Source organism: Bos indicus, chromosome 15 (genome assembly GCF_029378745.1).
Source record: "Bos indicus isolate NIAB-ARS_2022 breed Sahiwal x Tharparkar chromosome 15, NIAB-ARS_B.indTharparkar_mat_pri_1.0, whole genome shotgun sequence".
Taxonomy (NCBI): domain Eukaryota; kingdom Metazoa; phylum Chordata; class Mammalia; order Artiodactyla; family Bovidae; genus Bos; species Bos indicus.
Window position 1 is genome coordinate 81,406,415 of NC_091774.1, and position 27,218 is coordinate 81,433,632.

The 27,218-nt window shown below is 54.2% G+C and overlaps 2 protein-coding genes and 1 pseudogene across 6 annotated transcripts; 2 read left to right on the forward strand and 1 right to left on the reverse strand.

Moving 5' to 3' along the window:
* Positions 1 to 341: 341 nt before the first annotated feature.
* On the reverse strand, positions 342 to 3,026 carry TIMM10 (translocase of inner mitochondrial membrane 10). Of its 2 annotated transcripts, none has more exons than XM_019975686.2 (3): positions 2,894 to 3,026; positions 2,298 to 2,414; positions 342 to 755 (listed from the first exon to the last, which is right to left on the reverse strand). In XM_019975686.2, the coding sequence occupies exons 2-3, from the start codon at positions 2,366 to 2,368 to the stop codon at positions 554 to 556; spliced, it is 273 nt and encodes a 90-aa protein (XP_019831245.1). In that variant the 5' UTR covers positions 2,369 to 2,414; positions 2,894 to 3,026; the 3' UTR covers positions 342 to 553. The 2 variants fall into 2 exon arrangements, with proteins under 2 accessions (XP_019831245.1, XP_019831244.1); XM_019975685.2 differs by lacking the exon at positions 2,894 to 3,026 and adding an exon at positions 2,534 to 2,887.
* Positions 2,920 to 11,673, forward strand: LOC109569787 (large ribosomal subunit protein uL4 pseudogene; annotated as a pseudogene).
* A 370-nt stretch (positions 11,674 to 12,043) lies between these two features.
* SMTNL1 (smoothelin like 1) lies at positions 12,044 to 26,147 on the forward strand. 4 transcript variants are annotated; one of them, XM_019975499.2, is made up of 9 exons: positions 12,087 to 12,164; positions 16,333 to 16,472; positions 17,511 to 18,172; positions 18,382 to 18,514; positions 18,832 to 18,883; positions 20,493 to 20,654; positions 20,807 to 20,921; positions 21,036 to 21,187; positions 25,896 to 26,147. In XM_019975499.2, exons 3-9 carry the CDS (start codon positions 17,513 to 17,515, stop codon positions 26,038 to 26,040), a joined length of 1,419 nt encoding a protein of 472 aa, XP_019831058.2. In that variant the 5' UTR covers positions 12,087 to 12,164; positions 16,333 to 16,472; positions 17,511 to 17,512; the 3' UTR covers positions 26,041 to 26,147. The 4 variants fall into 4 exon arrangements, with proteins under 4 accessions (XP_070660392.1, XP_070660393.1, XP_070660394.1 ...); XM_070804291.1 differs by lacking the exon at positions 16,333 to 16,472 and having other exon boundaries at positions 12,044 to 12,164; XM_070804292.1 differs by lacking the exon at positions 16,333 to 16,472 and having other exon boundaries at positions 12,044 to 12,164; positions 20,496 to 20,654.
* Positions 26,148 to 27,218: the final 1,071 nt, after the last annotated feature.

Below are 27,218 nucleotides of genomic sequence, written 5' to 3' on the forward strand. Positions count from 1 at the left end.
CCCAACAACGGGGACCCAGCGCAGCCAAACCAAACAAAGCACATGCTTGTTACAAAACCAGAAGTATCCTGGGAACCTTCTGTGGCCCAGCCATTACTGCAAGTGGTTCATTCACATTAACTCACTTTACCTTCACCCAGCCCTATGACTGTCCCCCGACTTTACAGATGAGGAAGCCAAGCACGGTGAGGTCAGGGTCACACAGCGAGCGGCTGATGGGGACTGCCCACTTAAGCCACAGGACCGGTCTCTGCTTTTAAACACGTCAGACTCCCTCTGCTGGTAGAGGCTGTGTCTGCCGCCTTCACTCCCAAGTGCCAGGCACACTGCTTTGCACACTGTGCATGCCAACAGATTTGTTTTAATATATAATATATACACACACACACAGTCACGGGCCCGCCTGGGAAAGGGCTCCATCATACCCCAGCTCCTGAAGACCCTCCGGAAGGAGTCCAGGCCTGGCAGTCTTCACAGATGACGCCCAGCGGGGGGCACGTTTAGGAGACAGGTGGGGAGTGAGGGGGAGCACCTTAGGGTGTGCTGCCTCGCCTCACACAGGCCCAGAACTCTGCTGCGCCCTCTTCATCAGCTCCTCATCCTGCATAGACAGCTCTGTCAACTTCTTGCCCATCCGCTCATGGATGTCCAGGTACTTGGAGACACATCGGTCCAGGCACACGGACTCGCCCTTGGACAGCTCTGCTTCCTTGTAGTGGGGAGGCACGCACTTCCGGTGGCAGGCGCTGGTCATTCTAGAAAGAAGGGCCAGGTCGGATCAGCAGCCTGCTGTGGCAAACCAGGAACTCGCGACCACTCCTGCCCTGCTACCCTGATCTCACCCGCCAGGAAGGCAGTGTGAACCCCCAATCTGCGCCTCCACCGTCTTGGGAGGCCCTTGTCTGAGCCCATGGTCACCCCGTGTTTCTGACTCATCAGACAGGAACCGTTAGCTGAGTATTGGCTACGTTCCGGACATCACGCTAAGTGCGTGACGTGGATTCTGCCACGCAGTCCTTAGAATGACTCTATGCAGTTGGCACGATCGTTACCCCCTTTTTACAGATGAGGGAGTGAAGGAACAGGGAGCCTCAGGATCACATAAAGCTGGGCTACGACCCCAGGGAGCCTGACTGGGGGCTTCCTGGGGGCGCAGTGGTAAAGAACCCGCCTGCCAATGCAGGAGACGTAAGAGACGTGGGTTTGATCCCTGGGCGGGGAACAGCACCTGGAATAGGGCATGGCAACCCACTCCAGTGTTCTTGCCTCGAGAATCCCACAGACAGAGGAGCCTGGTGGGCTACAGTCCATGAGGTCGCAGACTTGGACACGGCCGAAGCAACTTACACGCACGCATGAAGCCTGACTTCACAGCTTACTTCAGAAAATTATTCTCACATATAGCCTTCGAGACAAACCCAACTAATCAAAGGAAGATACCGGAGAGTTTTAGCCAATAAAAAGAGCAGATAATTGTTGACTGCCTACCTGTGTTGGGCTTGATAAGTCTGTCTTATATTTTAACATTTAATACTTATAATGTCTCTATGGGAAAGGTACTATTATGAACTCCACTTTATAGCTGGGATAACCACCAGTCTACAAGTCCAAGTAACTTGCCCAAGGCCACAGTAGTGGTGGTTGATGTGTCTGTGATTTGTTCCCAAATCTGCCCGATGACTCATTAGGAGTCAGACTGAAGTCCTGGTCCTGGCACTGCTATTGACGAGCTGTGGACCCTGAGAAAGCTGCTGAACCTCTACAAGCCTCAATGTCCTCACCTTAAAAATGGGAAAAGGGAACTCAGTGGAGATTATAAAAAGATAATGCCTATAAAGTGCTCAGCATTGCTAAACGGGTTACGCAGGATCTGTCAAAAGGCAACTGCTCTACTGTCCCCAGAACCCAACCAGAGCCTCGTTTCTCTTCCTGTTCGGCTCCTCCATCAATTCCATCCCAATCCCAATGTCAAAGTCCTTCTAGTCAGTCCACACTGCATCTGCATTAGCCCTTAACCATGGGGGTGAGTGAAGGAAACGCAACCCACTGCAGTCTTTTTACCTGGGAAATGCCATGGACAGAGGAGCCTGGCCGGCTACAGTCCAAGGGATGGAAGAGAGTCAGACACGACTCAGCCACTGGGCATGCTTACGTGGGGGTGGGTGCTGGGAAGCTAAGTATGGACCTCAGTTTATCCTAGATTAAGAGGAAGATTTTTCGGAAGTCGCCCACCTCTGCCCTTGGAGAGGATGACTTGGGAGCATTCTCTAAGACGTGAGGGGCAGGACCGGCCTTACCTGTTGTACATGTCGGCCATCATCTCTACCTCCAGCTCTGCGGCCAGCTGCTGGGCCCTGAGTGGGTCCATCTTAGCCCTGCGCCCTGGAAGAGATCACCTGCGGGCCTCCTAGTTCCTGGGTTTGGGCGGGGGAGACATCACGGTCAGCACCCAGCCCTCCCAGCCGCTTTCCCGTCCAGGGGCTGCAGGACGTGGAGGAATCCCAAGGGCATCCGACCAGGAGGGGCCGCTGACCTCGGCAAGCTCAAGCACCCAGCGTCGGACCTGGGAACCGAGGCTCCGCCCAAGGTCGCAAAGCCGGCGACGGCAGGCCTGCAGAGCGGGTCCCGGCACCCTGACGCCCAGCCCCTCAAGGTGGCGTCTCTCCGGGAGAAGAGGAGGGGATCGGGGACGGGGCCCCAAACGGCCGGCACGAACGCGCGGGGCCCTGCGGATCCGATGCGACGCGGCCCTCCGGGGCCGAGCCCGGGGCCACGGCCCTGGAGCGGCGGCGCCGTCTTCGGGGTCGCCGCGCGCTCCAAGCCTCTCCCCGAGGCCCGGGCCTCTCCCCGCGCCCCCGGGGCCCCCGACGTCGGGCACAGGCCACAAACTCACCGCGCGCGCGGATGGGGCAGGGCGGAAGCACGTGGGGCGCGGCCGGCGGGAAGTCCCGCCTCCCTTCCGCTCAGGCCGCGCTTCCGGAGTGAAGACCCCGCCGCGGGCGGCGCCGGGAAATCCGCCACCATAGAGAGGGAGTGGCTGGCTCCCGTCGGAGGTAAGGGAGTCCTCCAGGTGCTAGAGAGGACTGCAGGGTACCATAGAGGCTGCGGCGGGCTGTAGAGCGCCCGCAGCAGGTAGAGTTAGGGTCCCTAGCGGGGATGGCGGAGCGGCTTGAGTTTATCGGTTCTGTCAGAGGGGGCAGGGGTACCGAGCTCGGTGAACCTCACCCTCCGCCCCCCGGAGCGGGGAGGGGCTGACGTCGGAGTGCAGGTCTGATGCAGAGAAGGAAGCACGTCCTCAAACTGAAGTTCTCAGATGCATGTAACCCCACCTGGGCCGCCTAAAATCACCCGTGTCCAGGGCCCACTTCGCACCAAATAAATGAGAATCCCCGAGGCTAGGACCCAGACATCGGTATGTCGTGGGAGTGTGTAATTTCCTCGGTTCTGTCTCGTCAGCAAGAATTTGAAGCGACGGAGGTTAAAACCCTTGGATAGCTCCGTGTTACAGTTCTGTTTTATTTAGAAAATAAAGGAAAATACATCTTCCAGGCGTGAGGGAATGCCGACCCAAACGGCGCGAAGACGGGGGAGAGACAGCGCCCCAGCCCTTAGGCTCCTCTTTTTATATGTTTTTTCCCTCCCCTGGGCCTGCCCTATGTAAATTGGGCTCGCCAGGAGTGCTGTTTGTTCTACCTGAGGGCCTCACTCTGGTCCTCAGACCTTCCTTTGTTCTGTTTTCTTGGGCTTTCCCATTCCTTGTGTTTTAGCCACCGCCATTCTGGGCTCCTTTTTCCTATTCTAACTACGTAACAGGTCCATTGTAGAATTCCCCTGCGATTTCCCTGTGCGGGCAGGTTTGAGAGCCAGAGTTCAAGAGGGCTTTCGGGTGAGTACAGCTGTGTGGAGATCCCTGAACTGTCTCTGGGGTTGCAGAGACCAGCGAGGCGCCTTCTTATAGAAAGAGGAGTCAAGTATACAGTATGTTTTATTCACCTCCTGTTAGATTCCCCCACAATCACAGACAACTACCCAATCTGATCACACGGACCACAGGCTTGTCTAAATGAAACTAAGCCATGCCATGTGGGGCCACCCAAGACGGACAGGTCATGGTGGAGAGGTCTGACAGAATGTGGTCCACTGGAGAAGGGAGTGGCAAACCAGTTCAGTATTCTTGCCTTGAGAACCCCATGAACAGTAGGAAAAGACAAAAAGAAAGGACACTGAAAGATGAACTCCCCAGGTCAGTAGGTGCCCAATATGCTACTGGAGATCAGTGGAGAAATGACTCCAGAAAGAATGAAGGGATGGAGCCAAAGCAAAAACAACACCCAGTTGTGGATGGGACTGGTGATAGAAGCAAGGTTTGATGCTGTAAAGGGCAATATTGCATAGGAACCTGGAATGTTAGGTCCATGAATCAAGGCAAATTGGAAGTGGTCAAACAGATGGCAAGAGTGAACGTTGACATTCTAGGAATCAGCGAACTAAGATGGACTGGAATGGGTGAATTTAACTCAGATGACCATTATATCTATTACTGTGGGCAGGAATTCCTTAGAAGAAATGGAGTAGCCATCATAGTCAACAAAAAAGTCCGAAATGCAGTACTTGGATGCAATCTCAAAAACGACAGAATGATCTCTCTTCGTTTCCAAGGCAAATCATTCAATATCACAGTAACCCAAGTCTATGCCCCAAAAAGTAACACTGAAGAATCTGAACAGTTCTATGAAGACCTACAAGATCTTCTAGAGCTAACACCCAAAAAAGATGTCCTTTTCCTTATAGTGGACTGGAATGCAAAAATAGGAAGTCAAGAGAAACACCTGGAGTAACAGGCAAATTTAGTCTTGGAGTACAGAATGAAGCAGGGCAAAGGCTAATAGATTTTTGCCAAGAGAACACACTGGTCATAGCAAACACCCTCTTCCAACAACACAAGACTCTACACATGGATGTCACCAGATGGTTGACACCAAAATCAGATTGATTATATTCTTTTTAGCCAAAGATGGAGAAGCTGTATACAGTCAGCAAAAATAAGACTGGGAGATGACTGTGGCTTAGATCATGAAATCCTTATTGCCAAATTCAGACTGAAATTGAAGAAAGTGGAGAAAACCACTAGACCATTTAGATATGATGTAAATCAAATCCCCTATGACTATACAGTGGGAGTGACAAATAGATTTAAGGGACTAGATCTAATAGAGTGCCTGATGAACTATGGATGGAGGCTCCTGACACTGTACAGGAGACAGGAATCAAGACCATCCCCAAGAAAAAGAAATGCAAAAAAGCAAAATGGCTGTCTGAGGAGGCCTTACAAATAGCTGTGAAAAGAAGGAAAGCGAAAAGCAAAGGAGAAAAGGAAAGACATACCCATTTGAATGCAGAGTTCCAAAGAATAGCAAGGAGAGATAAGAAAACTTTCCTCAGCGATCAGTGCAAAGAAATAGAGGAAAACAATACAATGGGAAAGACTAGAGATGGCTTCAAGAAAATTAGAGATACCAAGGGAACATTTTATGCAAATATGGGCTCAATAAAGGACAGAAATGGTATGGACCTAACAGAAGCAGAAGATATTAAGAAGAGGTGGCAAGAATACACAGAAGTACTGTACAAAAAAGAGCTTCACGACCCAGATAATCATGATGGTGTGATCACTCACCTAGAGCCAGACTTCCTGGAATGTGAAGTCAAGTGGGCCTTAGAAAGCATCACTATGAACAAAGCTAGTGGAGGTGATGGAATTCCAGTTGAGCTATTTCAAATCCTGAAAGATGATGCTGTGAAAGTGCTGCACTCAATATGCCAGCAAATTTGGAAAACTCAGCAATGGCCACAGGACTGGAAAAGGTCAGTTTTCATTCCAATCCCAAAGAAAGGCAATGCCAAAGAATGCTCAAACTACCGCACAATTGCACTCATCTCACACGCTAGTAAAGTAATGCTCAAAATTCTCCAAGCCAGGCTTCAGCAATACGTGAACCATGAACTTCCAGATGTTCAAGCTGGTATTAGAAAAGGCAGAGGAACCAGAGATCAAATTGCCAACATCCTCTGGATCATCGAAAAGGCCAGAGAGTTCCAGAAAAACATCTATTTCTGCTTTATTGACTATGCCAAAGCCTTTGACTGTGTGGATCACAGCGAACTGTGGAAAATTGTGAAAGAGATGGGAATACCAGACCACCTGACCTGCCTCTTGAGAAATCTGTATGCAGGTCAGGAAGCAACAGTTAGAACTGGACATGGATCAACAGACTGGTTCCAAATAGGAAAAGGAGTACGTCAAGGCTGTATATTGTCACCCTGCTTACTTAACTTCTATGCAGAGTACATCATGAGAAACGCTGGGCTGGAGGAAGCACAAGCTGGAATCAAGATTGCCGGGGGGAATATCAATGACCTCAGATATGCAGATGACACCAACCTTATGGCAGAAAGTGAAGAAGAGTTAAAGAGCTTCTTGATGAAAGTGAAAGAGGAGAGTGAAAAAGTTGGCTTAAAGCTCAACATTCAGAAAACTAAGATCATGGCATCCTGTCCCATCACTTCACAGGAAATAGATGGGGAAAAAGTGCAAACAGTGTCAGACTTTATTTTGGGGGGGCTCCAAAATCACTGCAGATGGTGATTGCAGCCATGAAATTAAAAGACGCTTACTCCTTGGAAGGAAAGTTATGACCAACCTAGATAGCATATTCAAAAGCAGAGACATTACTTTGCCAACAAAGGTCCGTCTAGTCAAGGCTATGGTTTTTCCAGTGGTCATGTATGGATGTGAGAGTTGGACTATAAAGAAAGCTGAGCACAGAAGAATTGATGCTTTTGAACTGTGGTGTTGGAGAAGACTCTTGAGAGTCCCTTGGACTGCAAGGATATCCAATCACTCCATCCTAAAGGAGATCAGTCCAGAGTGTTCATTGGAAGGACTGATGTTGAAGCTGAAACTCCAATACTTTGGCCACCTGATGGGAAGAGCTGACTCGTTGGAAAAGACTCTGATGCTGGGAAGGGTTAGGGGCAGGAGGAGAAGGGGATGACAGAGGATGAAATGGTTGGATGGCATCACCGACTCAATGGACATGGATTTGGGTGGACTCCGGGAGTTGGTGATGGACAGAGAGGCCTGGCGTGCTGTGGTTTGTGGGGTCGCAAAGAGTCCGACACAACTAAGCGATTGAACTGAACTGAAGTAGATGCCCCAGACCATCTCTTCATAAAGATGATTAGGCAGCCATTGCAGCTGCCACCAGAGCCATCCTAGCATGTTTGGGTGAAGAAGAAGGGTATTTGTGAGTGTGTGTGAGTGTGAAGGGTATTAGTTGCTCAGTCATGTCCAATTCTTGGCAACCCCATGGACTGTAGCCCACCAGGCTCCTCTGTCTGTGGGGATTCTCCTGGCAAGAATACTGGAGTGTGTTGTCATACCCTCCTTTAGGGGATCTTCGCAACCTAGGATCAAACCCAGGTCTCCCACACCACAGGCAGATTCTTTACCGTCTGATCCACCAGGGAAACACAAGAATACTGGAGTGGGTAGACTATCCACTCTCCAGGGGATCTTCCCAACCCTGGGATGGAATCTGGGTCTCCTGCATTGCAGGCAGACGCATTGTCTGAGCCACCAGGGAACAAGACAATGTGCTTCTCTGCATGCCTGTCTCCTGCTCCCTGCCCTCCTCCCCTGACCCCAAGAAAAAATCCACCTCAATCCTGGATACTTCAAGGGACATCCCAGTGAACGAAATTTAAAGATGCAAGTTAATGATGCAAGGGTACACTGCCTGTAGGAGAAGGTGGGCCAGACAATTTATGTGGTTGGTCACGATGTACTTTCCTGGGAAAGCCATGATTTTAAACATTGGGTCTCATTACAGCACTGCTGTAAGGACTCAACCTCTGCTAAACCCTATGCCCTGATACTTTAAAATTGAGGTATAGGACTTCCCTGGAGGCACAGTGGATAAGAATCTGCCTACCACTGCAGATAGCACGAGTTCAATTCCTGGTCCGGGAAGATTCCACGTGCCTTGGAGCAGATAAGCCCTGAGCCACGCCACAGAGCCTGCACACCTACAGCAGATGCTTTGCAACAGATGAGAAGCCCGCACACCGCGATGGATAGGAGCCTACCCTCTCTGCAACTAGAGAAAGCCGGCATACAGCAACAAAGACCCAGGGCAACCAAAAATGAATAAATTTTTTAAGCTGAGGTATAAAATTCAGACAGTAAAGTAATAACATGCAGAATCTTAATTTTTAAACAGATATTCATTTTTATAACCATTACCCAGATCAAGATACAAAATACTTCCAGCACCCTAAAAAGTTATCTCATGTCCCTTCCCAGTCAATATCCCCTCTCTTGCAGTGAACCTCTATTCTGACTTCTATCAGCATCAGTTAGTTCTGCCTACTCTTGAACATCATGTAAGCAAAATTATACATTACTTTCTGTTTGTGCCTCACCTCTTTAGCTCAACGTAGCATTGGTGAGATTTCAGCCATACTGTCGTGTGTATCTCTTATGCATTTTTCTTTATTGCTGTCGAGTGTTTGATTGTATAAATCAGCTGTAATGCATTTATCTATGCTCCTGTTGATGAACTTGTGGGTTGTTTCCAGTTTTGTCTATTGAGATAATACTGTGATGTATATTATTGTACATATGTGATCCTGGTTTTTGCTTTTGAAAACATTATAAATATATGGAATATTAAGAAATTACATGGAAAAGAAGATGGGTTCTTGCAAGAAGAATCTGCTCCCTAGACGGGACTTTTTTAAATCAGATTTTATGAATGATTGTGTAACTGTATGATTCCATTTAAACCACATTCTGAAAATGACAAAATTATAGCGATGAGAGAAAAGATTAATGAGATTGCCTAGGGTTAGATTTGGTGGGGAGAGGGAGGGAAGTGTGCCTAAGGGAATAACACAAGGCAGATCTTTGTGTGGGTGAAATGGTTCCATGTCCTGATTGTGGGTGGAGGTTTTATACAAATCTAAGCTGTCATAACACCATACAAGCCATGATATCCAGGCCAGCTTCCTTGTTTTGATATTGCATAAGTTATGTAAGATTTGGCTTTCAGTGGATAAATCTTAAGTAAAATGTAACCTTCAGTTCCCTTTCTGTACTACTTATGTAACTTCTATAAACCTATAATTATTTCAAAATGAAGTTTTAAAAATCATTATACAACAAACAGAAAAAATAGCGTATCTAATCCATGACAGTTGCTCAATAACAATGAAATGTTGCTTTCTTTTTGGAGTTTTATTTATTAGGGCAAAGTTTAAAAGTACAGAAGACATTTGCTGTGGGCGCTGCTCTCCTCTCCCCGCCACGGCGTGCGCTTGTCCACTGACCCCAGTGTGCTCCGAAAAGGGGGCTCCTCTGGCAGAAATGTCACTTTGCCTGCTGTGTTCAAGGCTCCCACTCGACCAGATAGTGTGAACTAGGTTCACACCAACTTGCGCAAAAGCAACAGACAGCCCTCTGCCGCCAGTCGATCAGCAGGTCATCAAACCCGTGCCGAGTGTCGGGGTACCGGCAGAGCTGTGGCTCGAATTCCCAGGGTTCCAGGTGGCGGGACTCCCCGTTCTGGCCAGGGTGCTTCTGGAAATACGTGTCGTGGGGGCCACCTGTTTGCACCAACCAGGACCTGACGACGTTGGCACCGCAGAGCGAGTACAGAGCAGCAGCGATGCTCCATCTGCTCTGCGCCAGCCACCCCGGCCTCGCCACTGCTGGTCATGCCTAAAGGTCATTGTGTAGGGGAAGCTCCTGAACTTCCTTTGGAGGCTGAAGATAAAGTTGAAGGCTATAAGAAGACCAAGCAGGCTGTTTTGCTTCTGAAGAAACTGAAGGCCCGGAATGACATCAGAAAGGTCTACGCCTCTCAGCGAATGAGAGCTGGCAGAGGTAAAATTAGAAACCCTCGCCGTGTCCAGCGCAGGGGACCCAGCCTCATCTGTAACGAAGACAGTGGTATCATCAGGGCCTTCAGAAACATCCCTGGAATTAATGGAAGCAAGCTGAACATTTTGAAACTTGCTCCTGATGGTCATGTGGGGCGTTTCTGCATTCGGACTTAAAGCGCTCTCCGAAAGCCAGATGAGCTGTATGGCACTTGGCATCAAGCAGCCTCCCTCAAGAGTAACTACAATCTCCCCCTGCACAAGATGCTCAATACAGACCTCAGCAGCCTCTTGAAAAGCCCAGAAACCCAAAGAGCACTCTGAGCACCACGCAAGAAGATTCATCGCAGAGTCCTGAGAAAGAATGCACTGAAAACCCTGAGACTCATGTTGAAGCTTAACCCACACGCAAAGACCACGCACCAGAATGCCCTTCTTCAACAGGCCAAGAACCAGAGTCCGTCCGGATAAGGCGGCAGCAGTACTAGACACCAAATCAGATGAGAAGGGGGTTCGGGGCAAGAAACCTGCGGTGGGAAAAAAGGCTGCAGGGCACCAAGAAACCAGCAGCTGAGAAGAAGCCCGCAGGAAAGAAGGCTACCCCAGAGGGAAAGAAGGCTGCTGCGCACACTTACGTTTGCTTATTCCATAAACACCAACTCATCTGGGGCAGCTGATTTTGAATAAAGACCTGAACAGAGAGGCAAGGAGAAACATGAAAAATAAGTAAATACAAGTCCGGAAAAGTGGGGAGCACGGCATACTGAATTCTCAGATGCTAATCACCCATCACCAGGACTTGACAGTTGTCAGCATTTAGCCGTATTTTCTCCATCTAACTGTATCTCTAACAGATGAGGTCTTTTTTCCACATTGCAATTTTCAGGCCCTTAAAGTTATAGACGTCTTCACACTAAGTACGGCTGGCAATCAGCAACATTGCACTGTTCAACCACTGGTACCCAAAGCAGGCTTTCAGATCATGCCAGGCAGAAGCCCCTGAGTTTTCATTCCATATTTAAGCTAACTAAAGTATTTGCTCATTTAATATCTATCTAGTGAGCACCCCATCTGACCCAGGCAACTTGCTAGGCCCCAGGCATATAGCCATGAACAGGAAGGTAAAGCCCCTGCCCTACTGGAGCTTAGAGTCTAGAGAGAAACTCCAGTGATGAATGAGGTGATTTTGGATTTCAATAAATATACGAGAAGGAAATAAACTATGCGGAGATGATGGAGAGGAACTCAAGGTCATGGGAGGCCTCTAGGAGGAAATGACATTTCAGAGTAGAAGTCAGTCTTACAAAGGGCAGGAGGGGAACGGTGGTAGTCCCGAGAACGGAAAGGAGGCAATTTATTGAAGGAATTGGAAGGAGGCCAGGATGGCTGAAGTGGTGGGGATGGTGCGGGGGGAGGGTTGGGGGAGCCCCAGCTTTGTAAGTCACAGCCCCCCTCACGCATTCTCCGAAAGCAGTCCCCTTCTTAGACCACAGGACCCCTGGAGAAAGTAAAGAAAGATGTTCTGTTTTGGGGAGCAAAAATCTCAATTCAGTGCAAAAATTTGCTCTGAGCCTACCGTGTCCCGGTCACTTCAGCACAAAATAGAGCTCGGTTTGTATCATCTGGACTCGTGAGCCATCAGCTTGGACCCTCTCCCTTCTCTCTGCCCCTCCCCCACCCCATCCATCGGGGGGCCCCCAAGACAGGTCCGCATGGCAGCTGTCCACTCACCCCCTCCCTCACCAACCTCCTGCAGCTGCTTTAGTCCAAGGACGGGTAAAGGGACTGTTTAACAGAGGGTGGAGGGCAGGGAGGTGCAGGACCTGGGCTCTGGATGGGCAGGGGAGGCCGGACAGCTGGCGACCATGCTCCACAGGGCCCCTGGGGCCTGCCCGGGCCAGGCGAGGACGAGGACGCAGGGAAGGAAACGGGCCCAGGATGGATGCAGCCCGGGCAGGCGGGAGGGCCCGGCAGTGATTGAAAGGTGCCACCTGTCGGCGCTCCACGGGAAACCCGAGCCTCCGGGTCCAGGGGGAGTGTTGTACCAACAGGGTAGTAAACAATGCTGGTCCGTGGCCCCAGGCCCTTGAAGTGGGGGGGTGGGGGGGCAGGTGGGGGGAAGGTGGGGGCTAGAAGCCCAGGGGCTTAAAGACAGCCCGGGAGAGACACCGCTCAGCTCAAGGAAGGAGACGGCTCCAGGACCCCAGACAGAGGCCCCCCAGGTAGGCGAAGCCCTGCACCGCTTTCCAAGCAGCCCCTTCATCTGCCGACCCCTCTGCCCACCTCCAAGGGCAGGAGCCTCTGAGCTGCGCCCCCCGGTTGGAGAAATCCTCTCTGACTCTCTCCATCACTATGTCAACTCTTTTGAGCTGGAGGTCGGAGACCCTGGGGTGTCTACCAGAGTCGCCCCCAGGTGGCCACCCACCAGGACCTGATGGGCAGAGAGGGCCTCGGAGACTTCCCAGTCCAGTTGGGGTGGGAGGCGGCGTCTCTGAGCAGCTGAGGGGGGCATCTCCGAGGGATGTGGCTGGCTGGAGGACCACAGGAAGGCAGACCGAGCGGCAGAGGTTGTGGAGGTGTCAGCAGAGCCTCCCAGCACCGTCTCCACTATGTGGGGCTTGGAACTTGGGCTCCTGGCTACTTTGCCTTCCCGTCTGCCAAGGCAAACAGGAAGAGACAGGAGCTGCCACGGCGGACACAAAACCAGGGCAGAATGAAGGCTTCCCGGGCAGGGCAGGGGGAAGGAGGCTACCACGTACTTGGAAGCGAGAGCCGACCTCCTCAGCCACATCTGACTGCCCTCCTGGGGTCCCCCTCACCCGCGCTGGGCGCCTTCCACGGGGCCCTGGCTGAGGAGCCACTGGGGGCAGCGTCTCCGGCAGAAGCTCTGGGCTGGTCGTCAGGAGACCTGGGTTCTACATACAGTTTGGCCATTTAATTGTCCTAAGCACCACTGTAGTCAAGGGACTTCCACTCCCCGAGCCTCAAATTCCTCCATCTGTAAAACAAGGCCAATAACGCCTATTCTGAGGGGTTAGAGTGAGGAAGCAGGGAGGTATAGGAGGGTGCCCACAGTGCAAGGTGTACAATTGTTAGTGCTGGTGTGTGTGTGTGTGTACACACCTGCCCTTCCCCTCCACCGTGCTGTGTCTGTGGCGCGTGGATGTAGGGTAAGATGGCTGCAGGGCTCAGCTATGTCTTAGCCTATCACTGCCACACTTTGAGGCATAAAAACGGCTCCTCATCTTACCGGTGTTCAGTTCTCTTTGCCTTGTCTTACCAACTAAATGCCCTCCTGGCTGAGTCAGGACCTTAATCTGGCCCAGGGCAGGGCGGAAGCCAACCTACACCGTACAAGCTGATGTATGCTGAGTCCTCCTTCCGTGCCAGAAACACCCCCAAATACGTTCTATGCGTTGGCTTTCTTAACCCTCCACCATCCCTATGAGGTGAGACCTATTTTTATCTCCAGAAGGCAAAACCCAGGCAGGGTAAGAAGCTTGCTCAAGGTCACAGTGGGAGCTGGGAATCCCCTTGTAGGAAGCTGAAGAATCAGTGATTTTCACCATTTCGCCATATCACCTTCCAAACAAGAGCGCAAGGCAGGGATGGGGCGTGTTGACCATTTAGACCAGCATTCACTATACTTTCTTCTGCTAAAGGTGGCATTGCCCAAGAGGGCGGTAGATGCGCCTCAGGGTTGCTGTTCAGTAGCTCAGTCGTGTCCAACTCTCTGTGACCCCATGGACTGCAGCACGCCAGGCCTCCCTGTCCTTCACCATCTCCAAGAGTCTACTCAAAATCATGTCCATTGAGTCAGTGATACCATCCAACCATCTCATCCTCTGTCATCCCCTTCTCCTCCTGCCCCTCAATCTTTCCCAGCAGCAGGGTCTTTTCCAATGAGTCAGCTATTCGCATCAGGTGGTCAAAGTATTGGAGCCTCAGCTTGAGCATCAGTCCTTCCAATGAATATTCAGGACTGATTTCCTTTAGGATGGACTGGTTGGATCTCCTTGCAGTCCAAGGGACTCTCAAACGTGTTCTCCAACACCACAGTTCAAAAGCATCAATTCTTCAGTACTCAGCCTTCTTTGTGGTTCAACTCTCACATCTGTACCAGGGAAGCCTGTGGAAACTAGGGCCTCCTAAGACATTAATCTGGAGAAGGTGATGGCACCCCACTCCAGTACTCTTGCTTGGAAAATCCCATGGACGGAGGAGCCTAGTGGGCTGCAGTCCACGGGGTTGCAAAGAGTCGGACACGACTGAGCAACTTCACTTTCCCTTTTCACTTTCATGCATTGGAGAAGGCAATGGCACCCCACTCCAGTGTTCTTGCCTGGAGAATCCCAGGGATGGGGGACCTGGTGGGCTGCCGTCTCTGGGGTCGCACAGAGTCGGACACGACTGAAGCGACTCAGCAGCAGCAGCAGGACATTAATCGGGCTTCCCAAGTGGTGCCAGTGGTAAAGAACCCGCCTGCCCACGCAGGAGGAGAAAGAGACTCGGGGCAGAGACTACCTCAGGGTAGACAAAGCAAAATGAAAAGAAAGCAAGAAAAAGAAAACCCAAGGCCAAATATGGAGAAAATGAGTTAAAGGAAGAAAATATGTTTGGAGAAAAATGAGTTAAAGGAAGCTAAACAAAGTTAAGATTTCTTTATCATGGGGTATCTGGACTCTAAGTGCTAATGAAGCTGTAAGACTCTAAAAGGGTTAAGAGTAGGCTGTTTCTGGAACAATCTTAGCCAGTGAACACCCTCCTGCCCCCAGTGAAGCCCTCATTAATGTCTTGTTCACTCAGTTGTGTCCGATTTTGTGGCCCCATGGACTGCAGCTCCCATGGACTGTAGCCCACCAGGCTCCTCTGCCTATGGAATTTTCCAGGCAAGAATACTGGACTGGGTGCCAGTTCCTTCTCCAGGGGATCTTCCAGACCCAGGGATCGAACCCGAGTCTCTTTCGCCTCCTGCATGGGCAGGCGGGTTCTTTACCACTGCCACCACCTGGAAAGCCCTATTAACGTCTTAGGAGGCCCTAGTTTTCCACAGGCTTCCCGGGGTAGCTCAGCTGGTAAAGAATCCACCCGTAATGCAGAAGACCCCGGTTCAATTTCCTGCATCAGGAGGATCCCCTGGAGGAGAGAATGGCTACCCACTCCACTATTCTGGGGCTTCCTTGGTGGCTCAGCTGGTGAAGAATCCCCCTGCAAGGAGGGAGACCTGGGTTTGATCCCTGGGTTGGGAGGATTCCCTGGAGAAGGGTTAGGCTACCCACTCCAGTATTCTTGGGCTTCTCTGGTGGCTCAGCTGGTAAAGAATCTGCCTGCAATGCGGGAGACCTGGGTTAGGAACATCCCCTGGAGAAGGGCGTGGCAACCCACTCCAGTATTTTTGCCTGGCGAATCGCCATGGACAGGAGCCTGGGGGGTTACAGTCCATGGGGTTGCAAAGAGTCAGACACGACTGAACGATTGAGCACAGCACAGTTTTCCACAGAACACAGTTTGCCAACTCGATCTAGACCGGTCCCGTCTGTGTTGGAAGTGAAGACTCCCCAGAGAGGCAAGGAGACTCGCTCCAGTCCCAGGCTCAGGGCTGAGGTCAGGACAAGCTCCTAGCTCCTTGCCGATGGGCGTTCCATCTCCCGGCTTCATTGATTTCCCTCCAGCTTTAATTCACTGCCAGAGCTGTGAACCATGGGCTGTAGTGGGAGTGATGGAATTGAAGGGCAGCGTGAGCATCTTTGAAAATCCCAGCCCGCTTCCTGGGGAAACTGTGGGAGACTGAACCGGGGACCCCCAGGACCCGAATGGCTGGCAGGGACAGGGCCCTGGCCCTCGTATGCCCGTCTTCCTGCCTCCGTCCCAACTGCCCAGGTGCCAGCGGTACTGTACCCAGAGTGACGGCCCTGCAGGGGGCAGGAGGTATTTTTAGCCAGTGACAGCAACGTCTGCTTCTTTTACTGCCTGAGTCATGCCCTAAACATTATTCGGGGATTATTTTCTCTGTAAACAGACCCCCCAAGAAGGGCAGAAGGAGCTGGCTCTGTCCCCCTACCCAGCTATTTCCGTAGATGGGACAGCACAACCATCCTTCAGTGTCAGTGGGGAAGCAGTCCCAGCCTCCCTGGTGGACACCAAGATCTGCAGATGCTCTCGTCTCTCACATGAAATGGGGCAGCGTCTGCTTATAACCTACACAGTCCTTTCTGATACCGTTAAGTCAGCTCGAGATCGCTTGTAATGCCCTGTACAATGACGATGTTATGTAAACAATTGTTAATAACAATGTAAATGTTACGTAAATAGTTGGAGCGGCTGCAGATTCAAGTTTTGCCTTTTGGAATTTTCTGGATTTTTTTTTTTTTCAAACATTTTGCATCCGAGGTTGGTTCAATCCACTGAGCCCGAGGACATGGAAGGCTGACTGTACATACGGAGCTTGAAGAGGAAACCTCACGTTGAAGTGTCACGCGCTCCCTTTCCTCCCACCCCCGGCAGCTGGAGGATCAGACTTCCCTGCGGAGGTTAATCAGGGAGAGCACATATCTGTTCTTCACCAAAGGGAACTCTGCCAGGCCCAGGGCCAGCTCTTCGGAGACTCACACACAGCCTGGCAGAGACACAGACCCCATGCAGGCCCAGGGCTCCCAAATCTCAGGCATCCTTACGCCATCTCCGCGGCTTAGGTATCTCGTATCCTGCTTTCCTGAATATCTTCCTTCGAATTAGCTGATTTTAACTTCAATAAATGCATTTATAAAAGAAACTTTATATCACTATTGGAAACTCCATGTCACTGGCCAGAAATAGAACGTAACTGTAAAAATAAATCCAACTGGAATAAAAGCAGTCTTATTTGATTCTATCTAGAGACTCCTGTCTGCTTTGGGCTCTGAGCCTGCGGGCCCTGCGGACAGCTATCTCCATCAAAAGGGAAGAGGAGCAACTGTCCAGGGATGCGAGTGTCAAACTGTAACCACCTCGCTGACTTATTCAAAAAGGGGCCAAATCACTGAAAAGGCATTATGTGACTCTGTTTTTTTTTTTTTAAAGTGTGTTTATTTATTTGCCTTTAGCTGTGCTGGGTCTCTGCTGCTGTGCCCAGGCTTTCTCTAGTGGCAGCGAGTGGGGCGACTCTTCCCTGCGATGCCCAGGGCTTCTCTTGTGAGGCTCTCGGGCCTCAGTAGTCGTGGTCCAAGGGCTTAACTGCCCCTCCACGTGTGGAATCTTCTTGTACCAGGCATCAAACCCATGTCCCCTGCATTGGCAGGCAGATTCTTAACCACGGGACCACCAAGCAAGTCCTGACCCAGTGTTCTTTAAAGCCCAAGTCACAACCCACAGAGAACCGTTCGGTGGACATCAAGTAAACAGAGCTGGCCCAACACCCCATTTTGGGGGAAGTGGTGCCCTCCCCCTTCATTTAACCAGACGGAAAGTGCGTGCTGGTGTCTCACGTCCAAGCAATGGGGGCCCCGGGACTGAATTGAAGGCGTCCCGACTCCAGGGCCTTCACCTGGAGAGAGGGGGCATGACTGGGTGTGTCTGTCTTCTCTTTCCAGAGATGGAGCAGAAGGCGGGGAAGTCTTCCGAGGACGGGGCCACTGTCCCCCCAGCCGCGGAGGCCCCGGAGCCCGCGGGAAGTGGCGGCTCTGCGGAGGAGGAGACTGCAGGCCCCGCTGAGAGTGCCGCTAGAGCAGGGCCGGCCACGGCGGGACAGCAGGAGCGGGCCCCGGCCGAGGACGCCGTCTCGGCTGAATGCCAGGCAGATGGGCTGGGTGAGGTCAAGGCGGAATCCCAAGGGGAGGTTGAGCTTCAACAGGAAGACCCGGGGCAGGGAGAGACCGCTGCGGCCCATGGGAAGACCGACAGGAAAGACCAGACCGACTCTGAGCCCGCGGGGGCTGAGGGAGACAGGGAGACCGCGTCGGCCTCTGAGGAGCAGAGCGCTGATGAGAAAGAGGCCAGGCTGGGGTCGAGGGAGACAGTCGACGCGAGCAGAGAGGTCCAGGCTGAGCCAAAGCAGGCTTCAGGGGCGCAGGAGGCCGAGGCTGGAGGCGGGGAGGCTGAAGGGCCTCAGGAGGAGGGCGGCAAGACCGAGGAGCCCCAGGCTGAAGCCCGGGAGGAAGCCGGCGCACCAGCGGCCCAGCCTGACTCTCCGAAGGCCGCCGTGGAGGACGAGGCCAAGCCCGAGCCACAGGAGGAGGAGGTGACGGAGCGGGTGGTGAGTGAGGGAGTGGAGAGGAGGGAGGGGGCCCCACGGCAGTCCAGAGTCTCCCCCAAGTAAGCCCCTGTCCCGCTTTGTTCCTCGGGGTAAGTCCAAGAGCCTGGGTGGCAGCAGGTGGCGGAAGCCGTGCTTGGCCCCAGACTGCCTTCCAGATCTTTCTGAAGCCTCAGGCAGGCACGAGCCCACCCAGGGTGCATTTGTTCCAGGAGCCAGGCAGTCCTGATGAGGAGCAGGACCAGGGCGCGGGGGCAGAGGCTGAGGACGGGGCAGGGGGGCCTCCCAGCTCCCCGGAGGGATGGCCCGAGAGCCCCACAGAGGAGGGTGGCAGTGCCAGCCCAGGTGAGGGGGCGCCCCGGAGCCCACCTGCTGCTGGGCCCGCCCCGGGGGTGAGGGTTGGGGGTGGGGAGGGGCCCAGGAGCCCACCTTGCTGCAGGGGCCACCCCAGGGGGGCATTGGGTGGAAGAGGGGGGCCAGGAGCCCACCTGCTGCACTGCCCACCTGGGGTCATGCGGGGCCCCCAGGAGCCCACCTTGCTGCAGGGGCCACCCTGTGGGGCTTGGAGGGGGAGGGGGCCAGGAGCCCACCTTGCTGTAGGCCCTGCCCAGGGGGCACGCCGGGGTCGCCCCGCTTCCCTCCCTCTTGTTCCTCTCCCTCAGAGGGGCTGAGCCCAGACACCGCTGCTTCTGAAGAACTCGGTCCTTCAGCCAGGTAATGTCAAACGCTGGAGCCCCAGCTCCCCCTCCACACCACAACCTGCTCCCTTTGAAGCCTGCTGTCCCCTGAGACTGGGCCTCCAGTGTCTAGTCTCGAGATATGCCAGGAATATTGCTGCCCCCTAGCTCAGGGCAAGCCAGAGAATCCCAGGGACGGGGGAGCCTGGTGGGCTGCCATCCATGGGGTCACACAGAGTCAGACACGACTGAAGCGACTTAACAGCAGCAGCTCAGGGCAGAGCCTGGGAAACGAGGAGAGCTGGAGCGGGGAGCAAAGGGCAGTGGGGCATCCCTGCTTGGCCTCCCACCCACTGCTGGAGAAGCCTCCTCTCCAGCACCCCAGGGCTCTTCATGGGAGCCCCAGTCTTGTCTGTCTCCGCAGTCTCAGCATCACCAGTCACACGTGAGCAGAAAGCCTGAGTTTGGACAGCGACACTGCCACTTGTCTCGGTCGCTAGGTTGTTCCTGTCTGACTCTTTGGGACTCCATGGACTGTAGCCCACCAGGCGCCTTTGTCCGTGGGATTTCCCAGGCAAGGGTACTGGAGTGGGTTTGCCATCTCCCCTTCTAGGGGATCTTCCCGACCCAGGGATGGCACACGCGTCTCCTGCCTTGGCAGACGGATTTTTTTTTTAACTACTGAGCCACTGGGGAAGCCCCGCTGTCTGATCGTATCACTTCCCCCTCCTCCCCTGGGAAGTGGACACAGTCAGGGTACCTGCCTCATAGGCTTCTTGTGAGGCTCAGATGACGTCTGTGTATAAAGCACTCAGCCTGACGCCTGGTGCCTGAAAGATGCTGGATAACACGAGAGCCCTCCTCTTGCCAGGGCACAAATTTTGTCGTTAGAAAAGCCTTTCTTTATTTCAAGCTGAAAGTCACCTCCGTGTGACCTCCTTAGGGAAAGGTGCCTGGTGAGCGTTCACATTCCCCTTCTTACAGAGGCCTCAGACCCACCTTGTCAGGTACTGTCCCCACTATACAGACGAGGAAGCTGAGGCTCAGAGAAGCGACCTGACAGTCCCAAGTTGCTGTTCAGTCACTAAGTCGCACCTGACGCTTTGTGACCCCATGGACTTCACGCCAGGGCTCCCTGTCCATCATCAACTCGTGGAGTTTTCCCAAACTCATGTCCATTGAGCCGGTGATGCCATCCAGCCATCTTATCCTCTGTCGTCCCCTTCTCCTCCTGCCCTCAATCTTTCCCAGCAGCAGGGTCTTTTCCAGTGAGTCAGCTCTTCGCATCAGGTGGCCCAAGTATTGGAGTTTCAGCTTCAGCATCAGTCCTCCCAGTGAATATTCAGGGTTGGTTTCCTTTAGGATGGACTGGTTTGACAGTCCCAAGATCACATGGCAAATAAGAAGCCTAGGTAGGATTGGAACTTAGGTCAGACCTCAGATGTGCCCTTGTTCTAACCTACGCAGTCAGACTGAACCTCATTCTTTCTCCCCAGCGCCTCCCAGTGCTGGGCCTGGAGGCACGTGTGTGAGGCTGGGACTGTAGCTCTGTAGCCTCTTGGGCCCGCAGGGACCACTGCCCAGCCAGCCTCCTCCCTGTAGAGGCGCGTCCTAGCCCCCCTCATGCTCCTCTGAACGTTTCCAAGCAGTGACTCTTCGCCCAGCGATGTGCCCCAGAGCCCCACGGAGCCCCCTCCCTCAGAAGAGAAGAAGAAAGAGAAGGCGCCAGAGCGCAGAGTGTCCGCTCCTACCCGGCCCCGGGGACCCCGAGCTCAGAACCGCAAGGCCATCGTGGACAAGTTCGGGGGGTAGGATTCGGGCGAGGGGCTGGCGGGGCTGAATTGGTGGGAGGATGGGGCGGAGGAGCAGCCCGAGCCCCAGAGGGACATCTGATGGGCCCTACCCCGACCCGGGAGGACTGCCGACTGATGGGACCCCCCCTTCCCGCCCCGTTGCACAGGGCGGCCGCGGGCCCCACGGCCCTGTTCCGGAACACCAAGGCGGCGGGCGCGGCGGTGGGCGGCGTTCGGAACATGCTGCTGGAGTGGTGCCGCGCCATGACCAGGAGCTACGAGGTGCGCGCGGCGGGCGCAGGCGGCCACGCCGGGGGCGGGCGGCGGCCGTGCGGGGCTGGGCTGGGGTCCGGCGGGGCTGGGCGCAGGCCCCTGACGCGGCTTCCGGCCCCGCAGCACGTGGACATCCAGAACTTCTCCTCGAGCTGGGGCAGCGGCATGGCCTTCTGCGCGCTCATCCACAAGTTCTTCCCCGACGCCTTTGACTACGCGGCGCTGGACCCCGCGCAGCGCCGCCACAACTTCACGCTGGCCTTCTCCACCGCAGAGTAAGCCCGGGGGCGCCGCGCGGCGGGGACCGGGGGCCGAGCCGCAGGGGCCCGGGGAAGGACGGTCAGGCCGAGCCCATGGCCACATCTCCTTGAATCCGACAGGTGCTTCTCAGATGCGGGGAACTGGCGGAGGACGGAGCAGTGGGTGAAACCGACCAAATCCCCGCTTGCCTGTGACTCCTATTCTATTTTATATTATTTTACTTTTCGGCCGTGTCCCGTCGCATGTGGAATCTTAGTTCCTCAAACAGGGATCAAACCTTCACTCTTGGCGTTGGAAGCAGAGAGTCTAAATCACTGGCCCACCAGCAAAGTCCCGTGACTCACACTCTAAAGAGACAGACAGCAAATACACACACATGCGGAATTAAATGTGAGGGGACAGGCAGAGAAAATGCAGGCGGGTGAGAGAGAAAGGAGGGGAAGACTGGGAGTTTGCAGGGACCTGGGGCCAGATTCTGACCCTGACTTTTGTCAGCTGTGTGATCTTGGGTAGTCTCGTTCACCTCTCTGAGCCTCTATATTCTGACCTTTAAAATGGGCGTGACATTCGGCAGGGCTGTGATGAGAATTAATAATTAAAGGCCCTATCACAGTGCCTAACCCATGGCAAACATTTAAAAAAAAACAAAACCCCTAGTTGCTGTTCCTATACTAAAATGAATGATATCACAATTGATACATATTTTTAAAATTAATTTAATTTTGGCTGCACAGACTTTCTCCAGGTGCAATGAACAGCAGCGACTGTTTTTCGTGTGGTGCTCAAGCTTCTTTTGTCCAGGCTCTAGACTCTGGCTGGCCCACAGAGTTAGTTGCCCGGAGGCATGTGGAATCACCCCAGACCAGGGACTGACCCCATGGTCCCTCCACTGGCAGGCGGATTCCCAACCACAGGACTACCAGGGAAGCCCCTGTGATGATACTTGTTATCCCCTGTGGGACCCGGAGGGAGATTTATTGCTGAGGTTTACACAGCTGGGTGCCTGGGCCGCAGAGGGATGGGGAAGGGGTGCACTAGACAGGAGGGGCGTGAGGAGCAGCGGGGCCCAGGGAAGACCCTGAGAGGCGAACACAAGGCTGCTGGGCAGTGGGGAGCGGAGGCAGTCTCCACACCAAAGCCCCAAAGCCGGACTGGGCCAAAGGCTTCTACCTCTGTCCCCGGAGAGGCCGGCCAGTCCCCAGCGGCCTTGAGGCTCTCCGGGGCTCATACTTGGCTCACGCATCCTTTCTTGCCTGGGGGAGGCTTCTGAGCCACCCGGTCTGGGCAGAGGGTGTCGTCCTCCAGGACAGCTCTGAGGCCTGGGAAGGGATGGCTGAGGGCATTTCTGCAGGCCCGGAGCATGGGGCAAGTCACTGGGGATGCTGCCAGCGTCTCGGTCCGGGAGGCCGAGCCCTCTGAGCGAGTTCAGGCCTGGCCACCAACCCGTGGAGAAGCCTGGGGCAGCCACCCTCCCCTCTCTGGGTCTGCGTGTCCCCATCGGCAAAATCAGATGGCTGATACTGACCGGTGCTTTTCAAATGGGTCCTTCACCCCACCGGCAGCTTCCTCAAACAAAACAGTAAGAGGATGCCCAACACAGTAAACAGATTTAAGGGTGGCCTTTGTAGGCTTGGAGGGGCTCCCGGAGCACCCCAGATCAGTGTCCAACCCCCTTCCTAAGATGATCCTGAAGCATATCTCCTGGGCCCTCGGGCACCAAGGATGCCATCTGAAAACTCCCAGACTTGGTGCTCCAGAATCGCTTCCCAGGGGCTCAGTGATTTAAAAAAACCCGCCTGCCAGTGCAGGAGACACCAAGAGACCCAGGTTCAATCCCTGGGTCAGGAAGATCTCCTGGAGGTGGTGGTTTAGTCTCTAAGTCGTGTCAGACTCTTGAGACCCACGGACTGTAGCCTGCCAAGCTCCTCTATCCACGGGATTTTCCAGGCAAGAATACTGGAGTAGGTGGCGGTTTCCTTCTCCAGGGGATCTTCGCGACCCAGGGATTGAATCCGGGTCTCCTGCACTGCAGGCAGATTCTTTACCGAAATGGCAACCAGCTCCAGTATTCTTGCCTGGAGAATCCCATGGACAGAGGAGCCTGGGAGGGCTAGAGTCCGTGGGGTCACAAAGAGTCAGACACGACTGGGTACACAGGCATGCATGCGGAGTTGGTGCTCTGTAAGGCCCCTTCCAGTTTCACATTATCCTGCCCTGGGGTGGGGGTGGGGGTGGCGGTGAAGGGGTCGGGAGCCCCATGTCCTGCTCTGAGCTCGGAAGCACCTTTAAGGGCCATGACAAGCCACGTGAACCAAGCGTGACCAGATGCCAGGCGTCCTGCTAAGTGCTTCCCTTGGATTGTCTGATTTGACGGTCACGACGATGCTTGTGTGGCTGCCAGCAGGGAGTTATGGGAGGTTGGTGCAGGAGGGCAGTGGCCAACCCGGCCCTGGAAAGGGAAACTCCTGGCCGGGGCTGTGAGCTCTCGGTCACCATCAGAAGGGCGTGTGGCTTGGCCCTGACCAGGCGTCCCTGGCCTGTGGGCCAGGGGTCATTGTCCTCCTGCGGCTGCCAGGCTGTGCGTGTGTGGCCGTGCCATCAGGCATGTGGGATCTTAGTTCTCTGACCACGGGAGACCAGGGGTCACACGTGCGCCCCTGCCAGTGAAGCTCCAAGCCCTGACCGCTGAACCACGCGGAAAGTCCCCTTCCCTCGCTCTCTGACCCTTGGCAGCTGATAGAACCTCTCCTAGGTCTGGGTATGAAGATGAAGTGTGCAAAGTAAGGGGCCTGGCCACAGCTGGCTCCCTTCTAGAAGGCTCCTCTGATTCCCCGGGAGCCCAGCGCTGGGCCCCTGGGGGGCTTGATTAGTGAGCTGCTGGAGGAGCCTGCCCCGGCTCCCCAGGCCCGGTGGGAATGAAGCATTCGCCTCTCCTGGGTGGAAACCGCACCTCGAGCCACACCCAGGAGCCGGCAGCATGGCGGCGTTGGTTGCGGGGAGCTCGTTCGGGGCCTTGAAGCCCTTTGGTCCGTGCTCCTCACCTGCCCCCAGGCCCATCTGGCTCGGCTCTTGGTCCAGCTGACTCAGCCCTGAGAGGATGCCCGAGGGGACCCTGGTGGCCCCTCCCGCCGGCACCCCGCGCGGTTGGGTGGCGGAGCCTTCCGGGGCTCGGCTTCAGGGCCAGGGTGCCAGGCCGTCCAGCAGGCCTGCGGTGGAGTCCCAGCTGTGCCGCTCACTTTGGGCAAACCACCAAGATGCTGCGAGTCTCCGGCTCCCCTTCTGCCGGTTGAACACAGAGGAGTGGAGTGAATGAGGGCATTCAAGAGAAGGCATTTAGAAGCTCCCTGCTGGCCTAGTGGTTTAGATCCCAGGCTTTGACTGCCCTGGGCTGAGCTGGGTCCTGTAAGCTGTGCCGTGTGGCCAAAAAAACAGAGGGGAGAGAGAAACACTTGATAAGGCTCCTGGCACGTGGTGGCAAGGCCCCAACAGTGCTTCGATCAGATGGTCAGCCTCAGCGAGGCCAGGAGTAGCCCGTGGTCCCAAAGAGCAGCTGGGAAGTTAGAGAAACAGGACTTGCTGCTAAGTTCCGCGCAGTTGCTCAAGCTCGCTTGCCTCAGGACGCTTGCACCTGCTGTTTTCTGGAACCCCCTTCTTGCAAATATGCACCCGATTTACTTTCCTGAGCTTAAAAGTACTCTTTAAGAGAACTTTTCCTATTAAAAATCCCCTAGGGGAACTCCGGGCTTCCCTGGTGGCTCGGATGGTAAAGAGTCTGCCTGCAGTGTGGGAGACCCGGGTTCGATCCCTAGATCGGGAAGGTCCCCTGGAGAAGGAAATGGCAACCCACTCCAGTATTCTTGTCTGGAAAATCCAATGGATGGAGGAGCCTGGTCAGCTACAGCCCATGGGGTCGCAAAGAGCTGGACACGACTGAACGACTTGTCTCTTTCTCTCTCTCTTTGGGAATTCCCTGGCAGTCCAGTGGTTAGCACTCTGTGCTCTCACTGCTGAGGGCCCAGGTTCAATTCCTGGTGAGGGAACTAAAATCCCAGAAGCTGCGAGGCACTGACAATAAATAAATAAATGCCATCACCAACATATTACAAAAGCAAATCCCCTTGAACATAAACACGTCCAGTCGTTCCCCGCCTTATTGTTCTCTGTAGCATCGCTCGTCCTCTGACGTACCATCAATTTCTACTTGACGACTGCCTGTGTTCTGCCACGAGAACGTTGATGAGAATGGGGGATTCTTACTCTGTTCAGTGTTGAACTCCCCGGAAGAACACCTAGCACGTGGCACCCCTCAGTGCATGCACAGAGCCTGACTGAGGCTGGAGAGTTGAGGCTGCAAGCCTGCACTCTAGCCGGGATTAGCGTTCTGTGCTCTTCACTCTTCCTGTGGGGCCTGTCCTTCCAGAGGACAGACACAGGCGCACACAGATGGGTGGGTTACCTCGGAACCCCACACCGGAGGGCCCCACTCCCCCGTGATGACACGTGGGGCAGTGGAAACACGGGCTTTGGAATCAACCCACGCTGAGTCTGAGTCTTGACTCTGCTGGGCCTCAGCTGTCTCATCTGTACAATGGGATAGTTGCGCTGCTGCACACAGTCCTGCGGGCTTCATCCTTGGGGGGCTGCCCCACCCGTCCCTTAGACCCCCACCTCTTCCCCTGACAGCTGATCCCTACCTCTCACCCCTCCCCGTCTGCCCCTCAGGAAACTGGCCGACTGCGCCCAGCTGCTGGAGGTGGATGACATGGTGCGGCTGGCGGTGCCCGACTCCAAGTGCGTCTACACCTACATCCAGGAGCTGTACCGCAGCCTCGTGCAGAAGGGGCTGGTGAAGACCAAGAAGAAGTGAGGGGCTGGCCGGTGCTGGCCCGGAGGCCCCCTTCAGCTCCACGGAGGCGGCGGGGCTGGGCAGGTGGCCCCAGTCTAACCTGCATTAAAGGCTCTTTTGTAAAATCCTGTCTGGCTCCTCGGGGCTCCCTCCCTACCCTGCTGGGAACCTCTCTCACTCTGGGATAAGCAGCCTCAGCCGCCTGCTTTCCTCACCTGAGGTGATTTTCTCAACAACCGTGACAGGCATCTGGGACAGGACAGTGCACTGGGTCTCATCGCCAAGAAGCTGTGCGTCCCTGGGCCAGTGAGAGAACCTCTCTGAGCTTCAGTTCGCCATTTGAACGGGGATAATAGCGGCTCAAAATCCCACAGGTGCTGTGAGGGCTAAATGGGATTACGTAGGCAGTATCACCGGCCCAGTGGTCATGATTTTGAGCAAACCCTGGGAGACAGTGGGGGACGGAGGAGCCTGGCATGCTGCAGTCCACGGGGTCAGGGTCAGACGCGACTTAGCCATCTAGCGACTAACAACACGGCAACGAAGGACAAAAGGCCCGGCCGGGGCCGCCACGTAAACGCTCTCTAAGCAGTGGCCAAGGTGACGGCATCCTCACGTTTCCAGCCACGGGTGGCACTTTCCCACATCTTTTCCCCTCTTTCCACACTTCTAGATTAGGGAATTCCAGGACAGGGACTGGAATAGAAGATTCTCTAGAACTCTCACTCAAACTAGGCTCGTGGGACCCGGAGGTGATTTCTTTGACTCTAAGATACTCCATGTTCTGTCTCTGAAAAGCCAGTGGTTTGGGGATTTCCCTGGCAGTCCAGTAGTTAAGAACCCACACTTCTACTGCAGGGGGCATGCGTTCGATCCCAAGTCAGGGGACTAAGATCCTGCATGCTGTGTGGTGCGGCCAAAAAAATGAAAAAAAAAAAAGGCCAGTGGTTTTAGAAGCTCCTCCAGAAGCTCCTCCTTTGTGCTGAGGTAATCCCTGAACTCTGGCTGAGGTTTTGTTTCCGTTTTTCTGCTGCTCACTAGAGATGAGCCCTAGAGCTGAGTACACTGCTGCAGCTGCCTATTTCTGTCGTGTCCGACTCGGTGCGATCCCGTGGACTGCAGCCCGCCAGGCTCCTCTGTCCATGGGATTCTCCAGGCAAGGATACTGGAATGGGTCACCATGCCCTCCTCCAGGGGGA

What these genes read in the sequence shown, in the direction of transcription:
- TIMM10 (XM_019975686.2), bottom strand. Translation starts at nt 2,368, where the DNA reads ATGGACCCACTCAGGGCCCAGCAGCTGGCCGCAGAGCTGGAGGTAGAG. An exon ending in ATGGCCGACATGTACAACAG is followed by an intron (nt 756 to 2,297) that starts GTAAGGCCGGTC and finishes CCTTCTTTCTAG; the next exon opens with AATGACCAGCGCCTGCCACC.
- SMTNL1 (XM_070804291.1), top strand. Translation starts at nt 17,513, where the DNA reads ATGGAGCAGAAGGCGGGGAAGTCTTCCGAGGACGGGGCCACTGTCCCC. An exon ending in AGGAGGTGACGGAGCGGGTG is followed by an intron (nt 18,173 to 18,381) that starts GTGAGTGAGGGA and finishes CATTTGTTCCAG; the next exon opens with GAGCCAGGCAGTCCTGATGA. An exon ending in ATCGTGGACAAGTTCGGGGG is followed by an intron (nt 20,655 to 20,806) that starts GTAGGATTCGGG and finishes CCCGTTGCACAG; the next exon opens with GGCGGCCGCGGGCCCCACGG.